The 16204-nt window shown below is 36.7% G+C and overlaps 2 protein-coding genes across 3 annotated transcripts in view; one reads left to right on the top strand and one right to left on the bottom strand.

Annotated features, from left to right (window-relative positions):
- bru3 (CUGBP Elav-like family member bruno 3) overlaps window positions 1–16204 on the top strand; it is a 542443-nt gene that overhangs the window by 223782 nt on the left and 302457 nt on the right. The gene's annotated exons all lie outside the window — the stretch shown is intronic.
- On the bottom strand, window positions 8202–13955 carry LOC149908736 (parkin coregulated gene protein homolog). Its single transcript, XM_090101548.1, has 4 exons — window positions 13569–13955; window positions 12932–13103; window positions 11766–11915; window positions 8202–8557 (listed from the first exon to the last, which is right to left on the bottom strand). Exons 1-4 carry the CDS (start codon window positions 13854–13856, stop codon window positions 8397–8399), a joined length of 771 nt encoding a protein of 256 aa, XP_089957674.1. The 5' UTR covers window positions 13857–13955; the 3' UTR covers window positions 8202–8396.

A 16204-nucleotide genomic window follows, 5' to 3' on the forward strand; every position in this document is an offset into this window, starting at 1 on the left:
TGGAAAGTGGGGGGGATAACGACGTGATCGTGTAGAGGTGCGCCGAGTGACCAGAGGAAAAATATAGCGATCTCGATCCTCTTCGAATACCGAGTGGACCCCTGGTGGTGCGCAGAAACGGTGCCACCTGGAGGGGGGGTGTCTGAAGAAAAAATGCTCGGAACTGGTGGCGATTACCAGGGGTGGTGGAAAAATGGGGATTTTCGCGAAAACAAGATGGCCGCCGTACTTTGCCAAAATCGCCGTTTATGAATCCTTACGTCTCAAATTTGGCACACGTGCTCTGTTCGAGCCGGCGAATCGATCGGTGCCCCGTTCGAGTGGCTCCGGGCTCCCGTTTCCGACTTTCATACATTGGAAAATCCAACGGCCCGCGGAAACAGTGCGAGTTGGGTGGGGGGTGTCGGAACTAAAAATGATCACCACCCTGGGACGCTACCAGGGAGCCATAGTGGGACGCTCGATTTTGGAATTTTCCCATTTTTGGCGCAAACATAAAAACGTAAATTTAGACGAGGTGGCGCAACGGAGAAATACACCAATGATGCATTCGTACTCGCCCAGCTCCCAGGATATCCAGAAAAATACGAAATTTTGAACTTTCTCACAGCCCGCGGAGACGGTCAACGGCCCGCGCAAACGGTAGCAGCTACATCTGGGGTGCTCAAACTAAACTTGTAGTAGACCTCGAGCAATTACCACAGATAGTGAAAAAAATTCAAAATGGCGGAAAAAATGGCCGCCGCCATACAAATTCTAAAACGGCCATCGCTGGTTCGATCGCGCTGAAACTTGGCACAGGAGCTTTAATCGAGCCTCACATTACGTTGGAGTACTCATCATTGAGTTTCCATCGCTGGTTTCCGAGTTTCATACAACGCGAAATTCGACGGCTCTCCGAAACGGCGCCAGATAGGTGGGGGGTGTAGAACTAAAAAATGATCAGGAAGATGGGGCGCTACCAGGGCAATGGAGAAATTTCAAATTGGACGCAATTTTTTTTTTCAAAAATGGCCAATTTTTCAAAGCAAGATGGTGGCGCCGGTTACTTTACGATCGGTCTGAAAATTGACTTCTATGCTCTAATCGGCCAGATTTACAAAACTGCATACTCAAAATTTCTTTCCGACCCCCGGTTTCCATTTTCCATACATCACGAAATTCAATGGTTCTCTTAACTGGTGGCAGGTAGGTCAGGGTCGCCGAAGTAATAAATGCTTCAAAACCTGGTCCGCTTCCAGGCATATAATTTTTTTTGTTAAAAAGCGAAATTTTTTTTTTCGAAAATTTTGTATGGAAATTTCCATAGTAGGAAGGGTAATTGAATAGCAACGGCAAAAGACGGCGCCGCGGGCCGCTTGCTGCCCGCGTACCGCGCAACCTCGAAGGTCGACAGCCTCCCGGAGTAGAAAATATTTATTAACTTTTGAACTACCGCACGAGCCAAGCGAGCGAAGTGAGCGAATCACGGCAGCGGCTGGTGTAAATATTCATAATTGGTAGCGAGGAGCGAAGCGACGAGCGAGTTAGGTTAACTTTTGAACTACCGCCCTAGCCAAGCGAGCGAAGCGAGCCAGTCACGTCAGCGGCCGGCATAAATATTCAAAGAAGTAGCGAGGAGCGAAGCGACGAGCAAGTTAGGTTAACTTTTAAACTACTGCACTAGCCAAGCGAGCGAAGCGAGCAAGTCACGTCCGCGACCGGCGTAAATATTCAAATTGGTAGCGAGGAGCGAAGCGACGAGCGAGTTAGGTTAACTTTTAAACTACTGCACTAGCCAAGCGAGCGAAGCGAGCAATTCACGTCCGCGGCCGGCGTAAATATTCAAAGAAGTAGCGAGGAGCAAAGCGACGAGCGAGTTAGGTTAACTTTTAAACTACTCCACTAGCCAAGCGAGCGAAGCGAGCAAGTCACGTCCGCGGCCGGCGTAAATATTCAAAGAAGTAGCGAGGAGCGAAGCGACGAGCGAGTTAGGTTAACTTTTGAACTACCGCACTAGCCAAGCGAGCGAAGCGAGCCAGTCACGTCAGCGACCGGCGTAAATATTCAAAGAAGTAGCGAGGAGCGAAGCGACGAGCGAGTTAGGTTAACTTTTGAACTACCGCACTAGCCAAGCGAGCGAAGCGAGCAATTCACGTCAGCGGCCGGCGTAAATATTCAAATAGGTAGCGAGGAGCGAAGCGACGAGCGTGTTAAGTAAACTCTTGAACAGAAGCGACTTTAGGGCGATTCCCAGTCAAACAAAAAAACTACGTAGGTTAAAAACTATTAAAACTACATTAAAAAAACCGACTTCAAAAACGGAAAAGTAGGTTCTTATTTTTAGTGCCGAAAGCACACTGAATTTGATTTTAAACGAAGCTACTAAAAAGACTGAAGTTTTCGATACGTAATAATATACACATCTTCACACATTTATTGAGTGAATGAGCCAATCGTTCACGCTTTATAAGCGTAGGACTTACACTAAGAATAGTGTAGTTTTTATATAGAAAATAGCAAATTTTTTATATTGCGAATAATGTAATTAAAATAATTGCAAGTAAGTAGGTAGTTCTTGTATCAAAAAATAGCGTAGTTTAATAAGTGCTTAGTGCTTGGCACCAACTTCAAACCTATATAGTGAATAACACAACTAAATAATATGTAGTAATTAATTATTTTTTACTTTTCCGTTTTTGAAGTCGGTTTTTTTAAAGTAGGTAGTTATTTTTATAGTGTAACGATATCTTATTCAATACACCCTTTGACTGTAGTCCTATGGCCTTGCATTTAGATATTTTTAGTGCCGAAAGCATAATGAATTTGATTTTAAACAACGCTACTAAAAAGACTTGATTAAGTTTTCAATATGTTTTATACATCTTCACACATTTATTGTCTTGAACAGTTTATTATGAAAAGTCACCGCTGTGACACCTCAAATAAATGAAATTCGGGATCACGTTTCAAAAATTTAACCAATATTTAAATAAGTAATATATATGCAGTTTCGACCGACTGTAGAATCGCTGTTAGCAGATGTAACAAATGGACAGGAAATTCGAATGCATTTTCAAATGACTGAAGATTTCTGCCCTGGGATGAGCCGCGAGCTGCTTGCAGCTCGCGCACCACGCACCCTCGAAGGTGGACAGCCCCCCGGAATATAAAATATTTGAATGGGAAATTTATAAGCACTTCCGATTGACTGTGGAATTGCTGTTAGCAGATAATAACAAATTGACGGGGAATTTTAATGCATTTTCAAATGACTGAATATTTCTGCCCTGGGACGCTTCCGCACCACGCTCCCTCGAAGGTGGACAGCCTCCCGGAGTGGAAAATATTTGAATGGGGAATTTATAAGCATTACCGACTGATTGTAGATTCGCTGTTAGCAGATGTAACAAATGGACAGAAAATTCGAATGCATTTTCAAATGACTGCCCTATTGCTTCAACCCAGGGGCAAAAGGGGCTCGCGGGCTGCTTGCAGCCCGCGCACAACGCACCAGCTAGTTTTACGTATAAATCAGAACTTATAAATTACGTACACATACTATCCACCCTGTCAATCACATAATATCAAAATACTCTATACAAAAACATGTATTGTATTACACAACCACGTGTATCTATTTATGCCTTAACTAGCTTTAACCCGTGGTTTCACTCGCGCGAGAATCGGATTTAAAGTAGAATATGTGCTAATCTATATATATATATATATATATATATATATATATATCATCACCTTTGAGTTTTATATATATATATATATATATATACACCACTAGTTTTTAATCAGTACAAAAACTTTAAGGACATATTAGCGAATACATTATTATCATATGTATGATGTAAGAATTCCATAATATCGATAAATAGCAAAGATATAACCATTTGTTTATTTAAGAAAGTCTCACTAAAATCATAGACACATTGCAGAGTTCATTGACTTATTCGTTGATAGTATTACCTAACCTTGGACAGTAAAATGAAACAAGACATGTAGGTAGTTACTAACTTTATTTAGTTTAATTCCTAAATTCAAATCTCCCCTTCATAGGTACTTCATCCAGGCTTAGGACCGGCATAATTACTTTTTACAATAAATTAAATAGGTACGTAGGTATGTAATTACAAAACAAACAATATCAAAATAAAGCTATTCTGTACATATTGAAAGAAAAAACGATTTTGGCGTATTTAAGAAGTTAGAATCAGCTCTATTTACAATACCTAATCTGTAGGTATTGAAAGAAAAAACGATTTTGGCGTATTTAAGAAGTTAGAATCAGCTGTTTTTACAATACCTAATCTGTAATGAAAGAAAAAACGATTTTGGCGTATTTAAGAAGTTAGAATCAGCTGGTATTTACAATAATCTTATCTAACCTTACAAGTATTTCAATTGTCCTTCAAAATGTCCACCACCATTGTCAATACACAGACGTGAACGTTTTATTAAATTGTTTTTTAACGAGAGAAGTACCTACGTTTTTTTGTCTTTTCACTTCATCCAATATGCGCTGTTTTAATTGTTCGACACTAACCGGCTCACTTTTGTTCACTTAATTTCACTCCACAAAAAGAGGTCCAAGGGTGTGAGATCAGGTGAGCGAGGAGGCCAAGCTGCAGGCCCGCCTCGACCGATCCACTGACTTCCAAACTCCGCTGTGAGAAATTCATGAACCGCAGCGTTATTCGACATTCGTACTACGTCGAGGATCCTCTTCAAAATACGCTAGTACATTACACGAAAACATTTTGTGACAACGCCTGCAGCTGGTAAGCATTTACCACGGTTCGTACATTTGGCGATCGAGCGTTCGGGACTCGGGTACTTCTTATCTGTACATACGTACTGCTGCACTCGCATTTTCTCCACTCAAAAAGAACGCACGAAGCATAAGTACATAATCCCGTGATGTGAATTGATATGACATCGTACCGGGAAGAACGTAAACAAACGCGACGAAAAAAAACAAGTTTTCACTACCGCTAACAATTTGGCACTGTTTGTCGCGTTGGGGCGGGGGGCCGTTGGGGTGCGACGCGGGCGCAGGCCGCAGAGGGAAAGGGGGTGGCGGGGTGAGGAATGGGCGAATGGCGAGCTTGGACGCGAGTTTGCCGGGATTTATCAATGGATCTGTGCGGCGGACCTACTCGAAATCGTACGCTAGAAAATTACAACACAATACCTAGTGTGGGTCATTGATTAAATTTAGGTTTAACAATTTTTACATATTTATGTGGACAATTTTGGGACATTTCTGTTTGTTAGTGTTTTTAATTATTTCTTACACAAGTATGATTGGTTAAAGATACTTAACACCCTGTAAAAATTTTTGTACTGATTAAAAACTAGTGGTGTATATATATATATATATATATAAAACTCAAAGGTGATTGATATAGTGATCTATCAACACACAGCCCAAACCACTGGACGTATCGGGCTGAAATTTGGCATGCAGGTAGATGTTAGCACGTAGGTACCCGCTAAGAAAGGATTTCCCGAAATTCTTGTGGGAACGGAGATAAACGGGGATGCGCGTACAAAGTCGTGGGCGGAAGCTAGTCCAGACTATAATCTAATCTCTGTACCAAATTTTATGTAGATCCGATTAGCTGTTTTTGCGTGAAAGAGTAACAAACATCCATACATTCTTACCTCTCTTTTATATTACAAGGATTTATATTAAAATACTTTGGTATTCTCAAACCTCTCACAATCATTGAATATCGATGTCTTCATAAAACTCATTTCATAAGGCGAGGATAATATTAATACAAGTGGGCCTACCATGAGCTTGGAATGATCTTACTCGCTAGCGACTGCGTTAAAAGATTGTATGAAAAATTATAGCACCTTTAGCGGTCACTTAAAAATATTATTTTGGTAGTGTCCTAAAATAAAGAGAGCGTGTGAGCCGAGCACACGTGTCCGATGTGAAACTTCTTTGGCAAGATACAAAGATAGCAAAATCGTCTCCTCATTCCATGACGTAACGGTATTGCGCGTCCCGTCTTGTAGCGTATTCTATAGATAGTCGGTACCATGAGATACTATCGTGAAAAACGCTTTCGAGAAATACTGTTTCGATTGTAATTTACTCGCTATCGAATGCAAGTGAATATTGCTATCGAGCGCAAGATTCGATTACTAACTGATAGTAAGGGCAGGGCTCATAACATGTATCATAAAACTCTTCACCTGAGAGCGTTATGAAACATCAAAGACTTGGATATGACTAGTTTTATTACATGCATAACTTCATCCAGAATATTGCCATTTAAGTTCAAATAGATATTGCGCTTATCATAAGAGAATCCTTTTAAAATATTGCTTTTTATGTCACTGGAGAATGATATTAGATTTACCTGGAGTAAGTTGGAAAATAAGTTCAGTAAAATTTCCGTACTACAAGTAATACTTGAAATTCATGAAAAATACACATTAAAGTTACCAGTGAACCATTGAAGAGATTTGATCCAATCCATGAAAAAACATTGTCATATTTTCAACAAAATCTCTCTATAGTATGTAGAATATTACATAATACTAGCGGTCCGCCCCGGCTTCGCCCGTGGTACATATGAAAAATAGATGTTGGCCGATTCTCAGACTTACCCGATATGCACAGAAAATTTCATGAGAATCGGTCCACCCGTTTCGGAGGAGTATGCAGACTAACATTGTGACACGAGAATTTTATATATAAGAAGATTATAATAGTCATACATTCTTACTAACTTTACGTAATTATATAATTATTACCTGGAAAATAATGTAAGTGTTCATTTATTATTTATAACTTTCTACCTCTATCTATAGATACATTAAATTTGTAAATAGACCACGTTATTCTTCAAAATATCAGTTTCGATTAAAAAATCCTTAAAAAACGAACCTACCTAAATTACACAACCCAAACTAATGTTACTTGCGATGCAAATCACATGCATAGCTCGCCGCCCCGGTCCGCTTGTAAATTGCTTTGACTCGCTCCAAATATTGACCTCGCTCCCTTGTGAGGCGATCATAACACGATCAAACTCTGTTTGCATTAACATACATACATACGCTCTCTAGGTATGATTGCTGTTTCAATGTTGATGCTTCTATATGCTTATATTTACATTAAGTGCATTTAACTGGCTTCTGTGCACGATTATAATATAGGGATTTGACTAAAATTAGATATGATTTATCAGCGTATTTCTACACTGAATAGTGGATATAAAAAATAAGAAAAAACTGCAGTTGAATCCTCATACTTTTTTTTAAGTCACTTGTAAAGCGATGTCACAGAATACATAATAGTAGCTAAACGCTACAGAACGGACACTCTCCGCCTCCCGCCAAAATTAAACTTATCTCACCCCCGCGCGATCAGACATAAAATGGGCCATATTTTTCTGCAAGGACGATACGCAACGAAGATTGACAACATTAATCAAATTGACTTAAAGTAATTTTATTATTTTGGATTTGTGATTATCGTTTTTCGTAGAAAATGGTTAGTTATTGTGCTATTTACGGATGTATTTCATCAGAAAAACGCGAATTTTTTTTTACGCTAGTCACAAATGTGCCAACCATAAAGCGTTAATACACACATTTGCAGTCTCTATAGTGTGACTGTCAAAACGATCATTTTGTATGGAGTGTCCGGGGTGTGGCGATGTGTTAAAAATTATGGTTTTTGGAAAATGTTTATTTAGGAATACGGGAAAAATTAAAAAGCATATTTATCGCACACAAAATTTAATAAAAAACTTAACAACATAATAAAAATACATCAGCATAACAAAAACGTAACGAAACTCAATAAAATTTATAAGTACAAAAGTATATTATTTTGTAACAAAACCAGTACTCATTTTTAACTTGTATAAATAGCGTAAAATTAAGAATTATTAATAATTTAGAGTATTTTGTAATCACAATAAGCTAGCTAAGAATTTTTTACAACAACGATGAAAGCACAGTGTTGATTTCATAATAATTATAATTAATTTATAAGATTGTTGAATACAATATCAATCATAATATTTTTAGGTAAGTATACATTTTTAATTGAAGACTTGGACTTGACAACAAACATTTACTTCTCTACAATTTTAATTTCTAAAATATTTTGTTTTTCAGTGACTAAAAGCATTAAGAAACTCTATTATCGTTTCTTAACTTTAATAAAGCTAATTGGGGTATCTAATTAATTTATTGAAATTTGCATTTTAAAGTATTGCAGTAGCTTTAACATTATAAACAAAGATTCACATAATATTACAATGAAAGTAACTCGTATTTAATAGGTGAAAATCTGTAAAATAATTATCACCCCCCTTAAACTCGTATCCCTATAGAATTCCAAAACAAATTCAACGAGCATTAGCATAAAGCATCTAATTCAATACGCAAGATTCATAAGTAGGTATCATGTATTTGATATTAATGAAGGCATCTGGTCCCCCATAGCGCTCCAGTATTTGTAGAGTCTCTTCTATCAGGTCAGCCACGTTTTCCCCTCGAGATGATGTATGGTCTATACCTGAGCCCATGTTACCTGTAAAATTATAGAATTTGTTAGCCAAATGGTTGTGGAAACTGGACGATTGAAGGAAATAATAATACAAGTTATTGATTTTAAAATAATTTTTATGTTAGTGTTTTATGCAAATTACATGGAATTTGGTTTAACAACCAATTCTCGAAGTGATTGAAAATGTTATTGCTTTAAAATAAAAATAAATAGTTTCACGAGTAGATTTGAGTTCTGATTTGTTAATGTTCTTGTGAAAGTGTGTACCGTACAATCAACTTTTACAAATAGTTAACAAATGAAGAAATTAAAATCCCATCGGATAATACCTACAACCCAAACAAACTACCATCAACTGTTTTGTAAACATAACACCGTTCAAAATGCAAGTCACGGCCACCAGATCATAGACCAAGAACCATAAATAACAGTCCTATCAACGTCACATAAAACAGAATCCCTTAAACAATTCCCTGCATACGTGCCTCTCACCTCGCTGCAGAGATTTAGCTCAAGTATGACTTGTAAACTCAGCTCAAAAGGTGTGTAATTTGCAAACATGACCGGCTAAAGTAAACAGCGCAAAACATTGCGGAAGACGCGCCAAACCTCGGCCGCAACTATTTGACAGCACGAGAAATGAGGTGCGACTGGTGTGGCAGACGTGCAATTTTAAGTCGCAGGATAGGGCACAACGATATTATGTGGGTGGTTTTATTTTAAAACATTTTGATTTACATACATCGTGACAGAACTTTTTTATAGGTACTCATTCAAAGATTATGAATGACCCACAAAAATTAAAATATACTATCATATATAACTGAACGAAGAAACGACCAATCATTGTGACATGATAACGAACTAGGTATGTTACACAAAACATACTTAATCATGTTTTCATGAGTCCTTCAGGCACCTGCATGTAAACAACATTCAAGAAGCTATCAATTCCACCACCATCAAGTTCCTAAAACCTTACACACGTATAAATGTCTATGATCGGCCGTCACTGTAAATGTTTATTCATAATCACCGTAATGGCAGCAAACATCAACGATCATATTTTGTTGGGCCAACGCTGCCCATTGTGAAGAGGGCCAATAAATTATCACCAAAAATCGTCGCAAATATCCGCACTCTACACACCAGTCGCACAGTCGCCCGTCCACCCAGCTTAGGTAAAACGAGGCGCGCTCACAATTCAGTAACAATGCGGTCGAGTGTCAGACCGCCGTGACGACGCGGCGACAGAAATTCACGCCGCCCCGACGTACAGCGCTGCCCTGACAACGTAATTAATCTACTTGAACCGACAAGTCTATTAGACTGAAAACAATATCGTATACACGTCAATTTGATGCTACGCGTGATTAATGATTGTCATAATGTGGTGTTATTTCGATACATTGGAGATGAAATTATGGAAGGCATCGGATAAAATTATGTAGCCAAGTATGGTATTAATGGATTAAATTTGTTATGGTGCATGTTGTATCATGTAACAATAGGATGACGTTGTGTTTTACACATTTTGTTCTCGTTTACGGGATTAATGTCTAATTTTGAACAAAATTTGGACCTCGTTTTGTATTCTGCTCATACAACATTTTGGATACCCATGGAATTAAAATAGACTGTATAATGCAATATACATATTATCTGCATGTGATGTATAAGATTTTTTGTTGGTTTTGAAATTTTTTACCAAACAAATATATTTTTTCAAAACTTGTAGCCGATTATCTTCTGAAATTAGTTATGAAGCTCCTTAAATAATATAACAAAAGAGTAATTAAAGAAGCCAAAGTTACATCCAGTCTTTCATTTACTTAAATGATCTGCTTGAATATTAATTTTACTTTTTTTAATGAAAAAAGTTAGCCCATCAAGAATAAAACAATACGCATGCATACAACACTTCTGAGTCCTATAGCTGCAGTATATCCATGCTTCTTTCCGAAGATATCTGTCTGTCTTTTAGTGAACTAATGTTCGCAATGGGTTCAACTTTACTTGATCAGTTCAGTTGTTAGGATTCTAAAGGACTAAAATATCCAATAGCTTGTATTCAAATAAACCAGATCATAAAACTGACTAACTCTCTACATTAACCAATATTTACAATACGAAATCTAAATGCACAAAATCCAGATGACCGTAATCCATATGCATGAAAGCCAGATTTTTAAAACACAAATTTTTGAAATATAGTTAATTGATATCCAGACAAACGATGTCCAGATTTTTGAAATTCAAATAAACGATATCCAGCAAAACGTTTTCCTTCCAGGGGGACGCAGCACGAACCTAACCTAACCTTCTGAATAGATTTTAACACTTTAACCTTTCTGTAATGGGCAAGTAAAACAATAGCGAGTCGGTTCTGGCACTCGCCGGCCGCTGCCGCGGCACGCTCGCTTCGCTCGCTCGGCTCGTGCATGGGGGGTCACAGTTCAAACCTAACCTAACCTACTGAGTCGAATTTGACACTTAAACCTTTCTGTAATGGGCAAGTAAAACAATAGCGAGTCGGTTCTGGCACTCGCCGGCCGCTGCCGCGGCACGCTCGCTTCGCTCGTGCATGGGGGGTCACAGTTCAAACCTAACCTAACCTACTGAGTCGAATTTGATACTTAAACCTTTCTGTAATAGGCAAGTAAAACAATAGCGAGTCAGTTCTAGCGTGGGGGTCGTATTTCAAACCTAACCTACTGAGTCGACTTTGACACTAAAACCGGTCTGTAATGGACAAGTAAAACAATAATTTACCTACTGACAATGTTTATTTTCAGTCGATAGTAAAGGTATAATCACGATTGTATGGAAATCAAATAAAAAGATTATGAAAATCTGGCAATAGTTTATCTGTTATACGATTATATGGGAACCAAATAAAAAGATTATGAAAATTTGGCAATAGTTTATTTGGAAAATGGTACGATGGGAAACAAAAAAAAGTATTCTGAGAATCTGGTATAACTATATCTGGATTATGAGAATACGGGAAACAAAAAAATACTTTTTTAAAATCTGGTTTTGGTGAATCTGGAAATTGATTCATCTGGGAAATTAAAAAAGGAATTTTAAAAATTTGTCATTCATTACATCTGTCTTTTAAAAGTTCTAACAACCGTTTTCGGGATTTTAAGATTCGGGTAATAGAAATTCGAGTTTTTAATAGGTTACCTAGTCCAGGGTAGACTTTGGACACTAAATTTTTTTTACTCACGGTTCCTATCCTTGAACAGATTGAGCACCGGCAGTATCTGCCTGTAGTACGGTACCAGGGCCTCCCCCACGCGGTCACTGCCAGTCACCAACATCTGGATACACTTGAGCGCGTGACACAGGACCGAAGGCCGCTTCGTCGCTAGTGCATCTGAACAAATTTGATTTTATCATTCACTAGCTATGCTACGCGGTTTCACCCGCATTGCTCCGCTCCTGTTGGCTTTAGCCTATATATTCCTCGATAAATGGGCTATCTAACACCGAAAGAATTTTCAAATCGGACCAGTAGTTCCCGAGATTAGCGCGTTGAACAAACAAGCAAACTCTTCAGCTTTATAATAATAGTATGAGTTCTGCTTAGCGGAGATAGAATTTTAATAAATGTTGGGTTTATATTTCTGGAGCATTCTCTGTATTTGGCTCTGGTTAAATTAATAAGTACCTAGGTTAAGAAATGGATGTCTGGTTGATAGATATACGACAGATATAGAGATACGACACTAAAACTACTTCGTGTGGAAGACTGAATATCAGTTTACATAACATTCAGATTCTTCAAATAAAATACTTATTAAAGCGATGTTATTTAAACATCGACGCTTACACAGACAAGTAACTCGATATCTAGATTGAGATGAAAGCATCTAAAATAATAAGATTTCCTTTTAATTCTCAGATTTTCTATGTAATACGATCATTCAATTGTATTGCGTTCTCGATATTAAATTTTTTGCGTACGTATACTTTACAAGTTTTATTCAATGATTTCTTTTTGGTATACGTGTATTTTGTAGAGATTCATATAATCCTTATTAAATGATTAAAAATTAAGGTTTGTAATATTTTATATTTAATTCTATGTGTTCTTGAGGCTTCACTGATGTGATCGGTTAAATTTGATAAGAATAAACCTTCTTATACAAGTTTAACAAAAGCAATGCCACGGCATGTAACTAATCAAAAAACCTTCTTATACAAGTTTAACAAAAGCAAAGCCACGGCATGTAACTAATCCACTGGTTACTCAATGTCTCCTGTCTTAGGCACATATTCTAAATTAATGTATATAAGTAATGAATTCAATAGAGCATGGCCCAATACAAAGAAAAATACAAAAACATATTCAATTATTTCTAATTCTATACAAAATCGTATTTTACTTACTTTTAATAGGTATAATAAGCTGTGGTACAACCGGGAGTATTTTATAAGATCCTTTCGTCACCAGATCATGAATACCCTTCTCGACGATAAAATTAAACGGGTATGTGCCTTCTGCTAGACCGTCGAAAAACATGGGCAGATAGTGATGGAAATCTAATTTTTCGATAGGCACCTTAAAAAAGAAGTAAAATTTTAAATTTACTATAAAAGAAAAACACGAATTTGAATAGTGTAATAATGAAAATTCGATCAAATCTTCATAATACTTTTATGTAATTTATTTTATTTGTAAGTCCATTAATGTACAGACATCAAGATCATTTTCGAATCGATCATTTCGATCATTCAAGATCGTTTATGACTAAGCCATTAATTGAAGAAATATTTATTATGACGAGGTTTTTTTTAAAATAACTTTAGAAAAGCCTCTGTAATTCATTACATAATATTATATAATAATAATATATAAAATACATTTAAGAAAATATAAACTCTACACTATATTTTATCCCAAACTAAAACGTTGTTTGTTTTCCACAAACAAATCATTAACAGTCAATAAAATCTGAGTCACAAGAACAGCAATAAATCCTCACGTCGCATGTAAAGCATTCAAGTATAAATCTATTGCAGTTACCTTCCATTGGAGACGCTTTCCGCTACTAGTGAACTCAATAGAGACGGGAAATTCGCCCCTTTGATAACATCTCCTGAACATTGTCGGTCTCGCCGGCAGCGGGTCGAACACGCCGCATTTTGGAGGCGGCACAACCTTAGTGTTCTTCTGCATAGCTTGAATTGTGAACGCGGGCACAACCCGCACTCTCTTCTTGTGTCCATACGGATAGTTTGGACTCGGCTTCTTCAACGAATGCCGGAAATCCTTCCCGCAAAGCTCAGGCACGCACGGCGGCAACAATACCATTTCGATAGCACAATATACGTATTAAAACATGATACACCAAATCGGATAATATCTAAAATGTTGACACGAGTAATAAAATAAGAAAGTAAATTTGCTCACGGCCGGTCCTCGATCGGATTGTTTATTTTGCAACGTGATCGTTGCCTAGCAACGGTCGCCTATCGATTGATTGCCGACAGCGCCCCCACACCCCCTACTAGGGCAGGTGTACAATGTTTTTGATTACTTGATTTGTTATGTTTGAAAATATAAGACGCTCGTTTTTGTAAATATTACTGTTTTGTTAGTAAACAAAATGATGTTTGGTAAATAATAATCCCGTAATTACATGGTAGGTACTTGTATTTATTAACAAATAATAATTGTTAAGTTTTATCTACATTTGATAAGTGGAATTTATTGATACAATTTAATGACCTATTTTGATAAAAGTTGGACTAATTAATTCGTTCATCCAATAAAGCTTACAAAATATTTGCTGAATTTTCATATACCTAGGTGTTTTTTGAATTATTCGTTTAGGTAAAGAACTATAACATTATACTGCCTTTTAACAGACATTAAAAACTTCACCTGAAAATCTAAAACCATCCAGTTTAAACTGCCTTCCCAAGAACAACAATTAACTACAAAATTTCGCCGTGTAAACGCATAAAATGAATTATTAACTTGTCGTCTATGAGTTCCCGACCTAACGAACGGGCCATGCCGCGAAATTATATTAGCGTTGGAGAATTTTATTACATTTTAATATAAGGTATCTCACAATATCCTCAGTCGGGGAAACTGCTACGAATTTTGATGGCTTCTGCCTTACATAGGAGAAAAATGTACTTTGATAGGTTTTTTCATCAAATTTACGGCGCGAATAAATTGAATCGATGGCTGTTTTATGACTTGTCGACTTTATGTCATTATGCTTTTAGATGTGAGGGCTTTTAATTGAATTAAAATTGTGTTTTGTGTGGTTAGGAATAACAATTATTCTTATTATAGATAAGGGCAGGCAATCAGTCAAGTAAAGACGTAGTTTTTCTATATGATTGAGTGTGCAAATTATTTATTATAACGTTAAATACAATTCCTTTTCTTTGTCCATACTTAAAAAAATCTGCAGACTATTCATAGAATTTTTTTTTTTTTTTTAGTAAAGATAATTTGAAATTAAAAATATCAATGGTAAAAAATAATTTAAATTAATGCCTGTGTATTGATGCCTTAACGTCCGCCATGACAGAGATTTGGCGGTAAACTGAATGACAGCAGCAAGAATGTTCGATATTTAAAATTTAATATGCGATCAGCCGTCGGCCTGTATTAACATGGGTATTACGTAAATTCAGGCGAACTTCGGAAATGAACCTTTTTGGTTTAAACTTTTCGATAACTTGAACGTACAGATAAATAATATTGATGGACAGTTAATCTTATATATAAAAATGAATCGCAAAATGTGTTGGTAAGCGCATAACTCGAGAACGGCTGAACCGATTTCGATAATTCTTTTTTTATTATATTCCTTGAAGTACGAGGATGGTTCTTATGTAGAGAAAACGTAAACATGTACCACGGGCGAAGCCGGGGCGGACCGCTAGTCTTATATATAAAAATGAATCGCAAAATGTGTTGGTAAGCGCATAACTCGAGAACGGCTGAACCGATTTCGATAATTCTTTTTTTATTATATTCCTTGAAGTACGAGGATGGTTTTTATGTAGAGAAAACGTAAATATGTACCACGGGCGAAGCCGGGGCGGACCGCTAGTTTTGATATATTTTTTTATTACTGTGTATTATGTTAGATAGGTATTATACAAAATTAGTATACGTTTTGCCTATTCATTGTTGAATGACTTTTTTATGTTTCTTTGTGAGTATACCTAATTATTTGAGTCCCTTAATTATTAAAAAAAAAAAACTAGAACGATGCTGTTTTGTGGCTTATTTCGTACATCAAATAATCAGAGGTTGACCTCAGAAATTGGTTGTATAATTCAAGATAAAAAACAGAAAAGGCAATATATATTATTTATTGCTGAAATTATGTACCTAATACTTGTGTGAAAGAACCTTTAATTTGAATATCATCTCCTCTCTTTATATGTTCTGTGATCATCTCTATTGAATATATAAGCTCCTAATTAGTTTATCAAATAAACAGCAATTGGCTAAATCCAAAGCAACTTGGAATATAATGATTCCTAGAATTTCAGAAATCTAGCTTATTATTCATCATGATAATTCTGAGAAATCTATAAATAAGATACCTAGAGTATCGATAAACTTTCCTTACTAATAGGATGAAATAATTTGTATTCAAGAATTTCTTTCAAACTTATTTTAATTAA

This window comes from Colias eurytheme, chromosome 4 (genome assembly GCF_061535395.1).
Source record: "Colias eurytheme isolate Ceu_HAF_F1 chromosome 4, ilColEury1 Martin Lab GWU primary, whole genome shotgun sequence".
In the NCBI taxonomy this organism is placed as follows: Eukaryota; Metazoa; Arthropoda; class Insecta; order Lepidoptera; family Pieridae; genus Colias; species Colias eurytheme.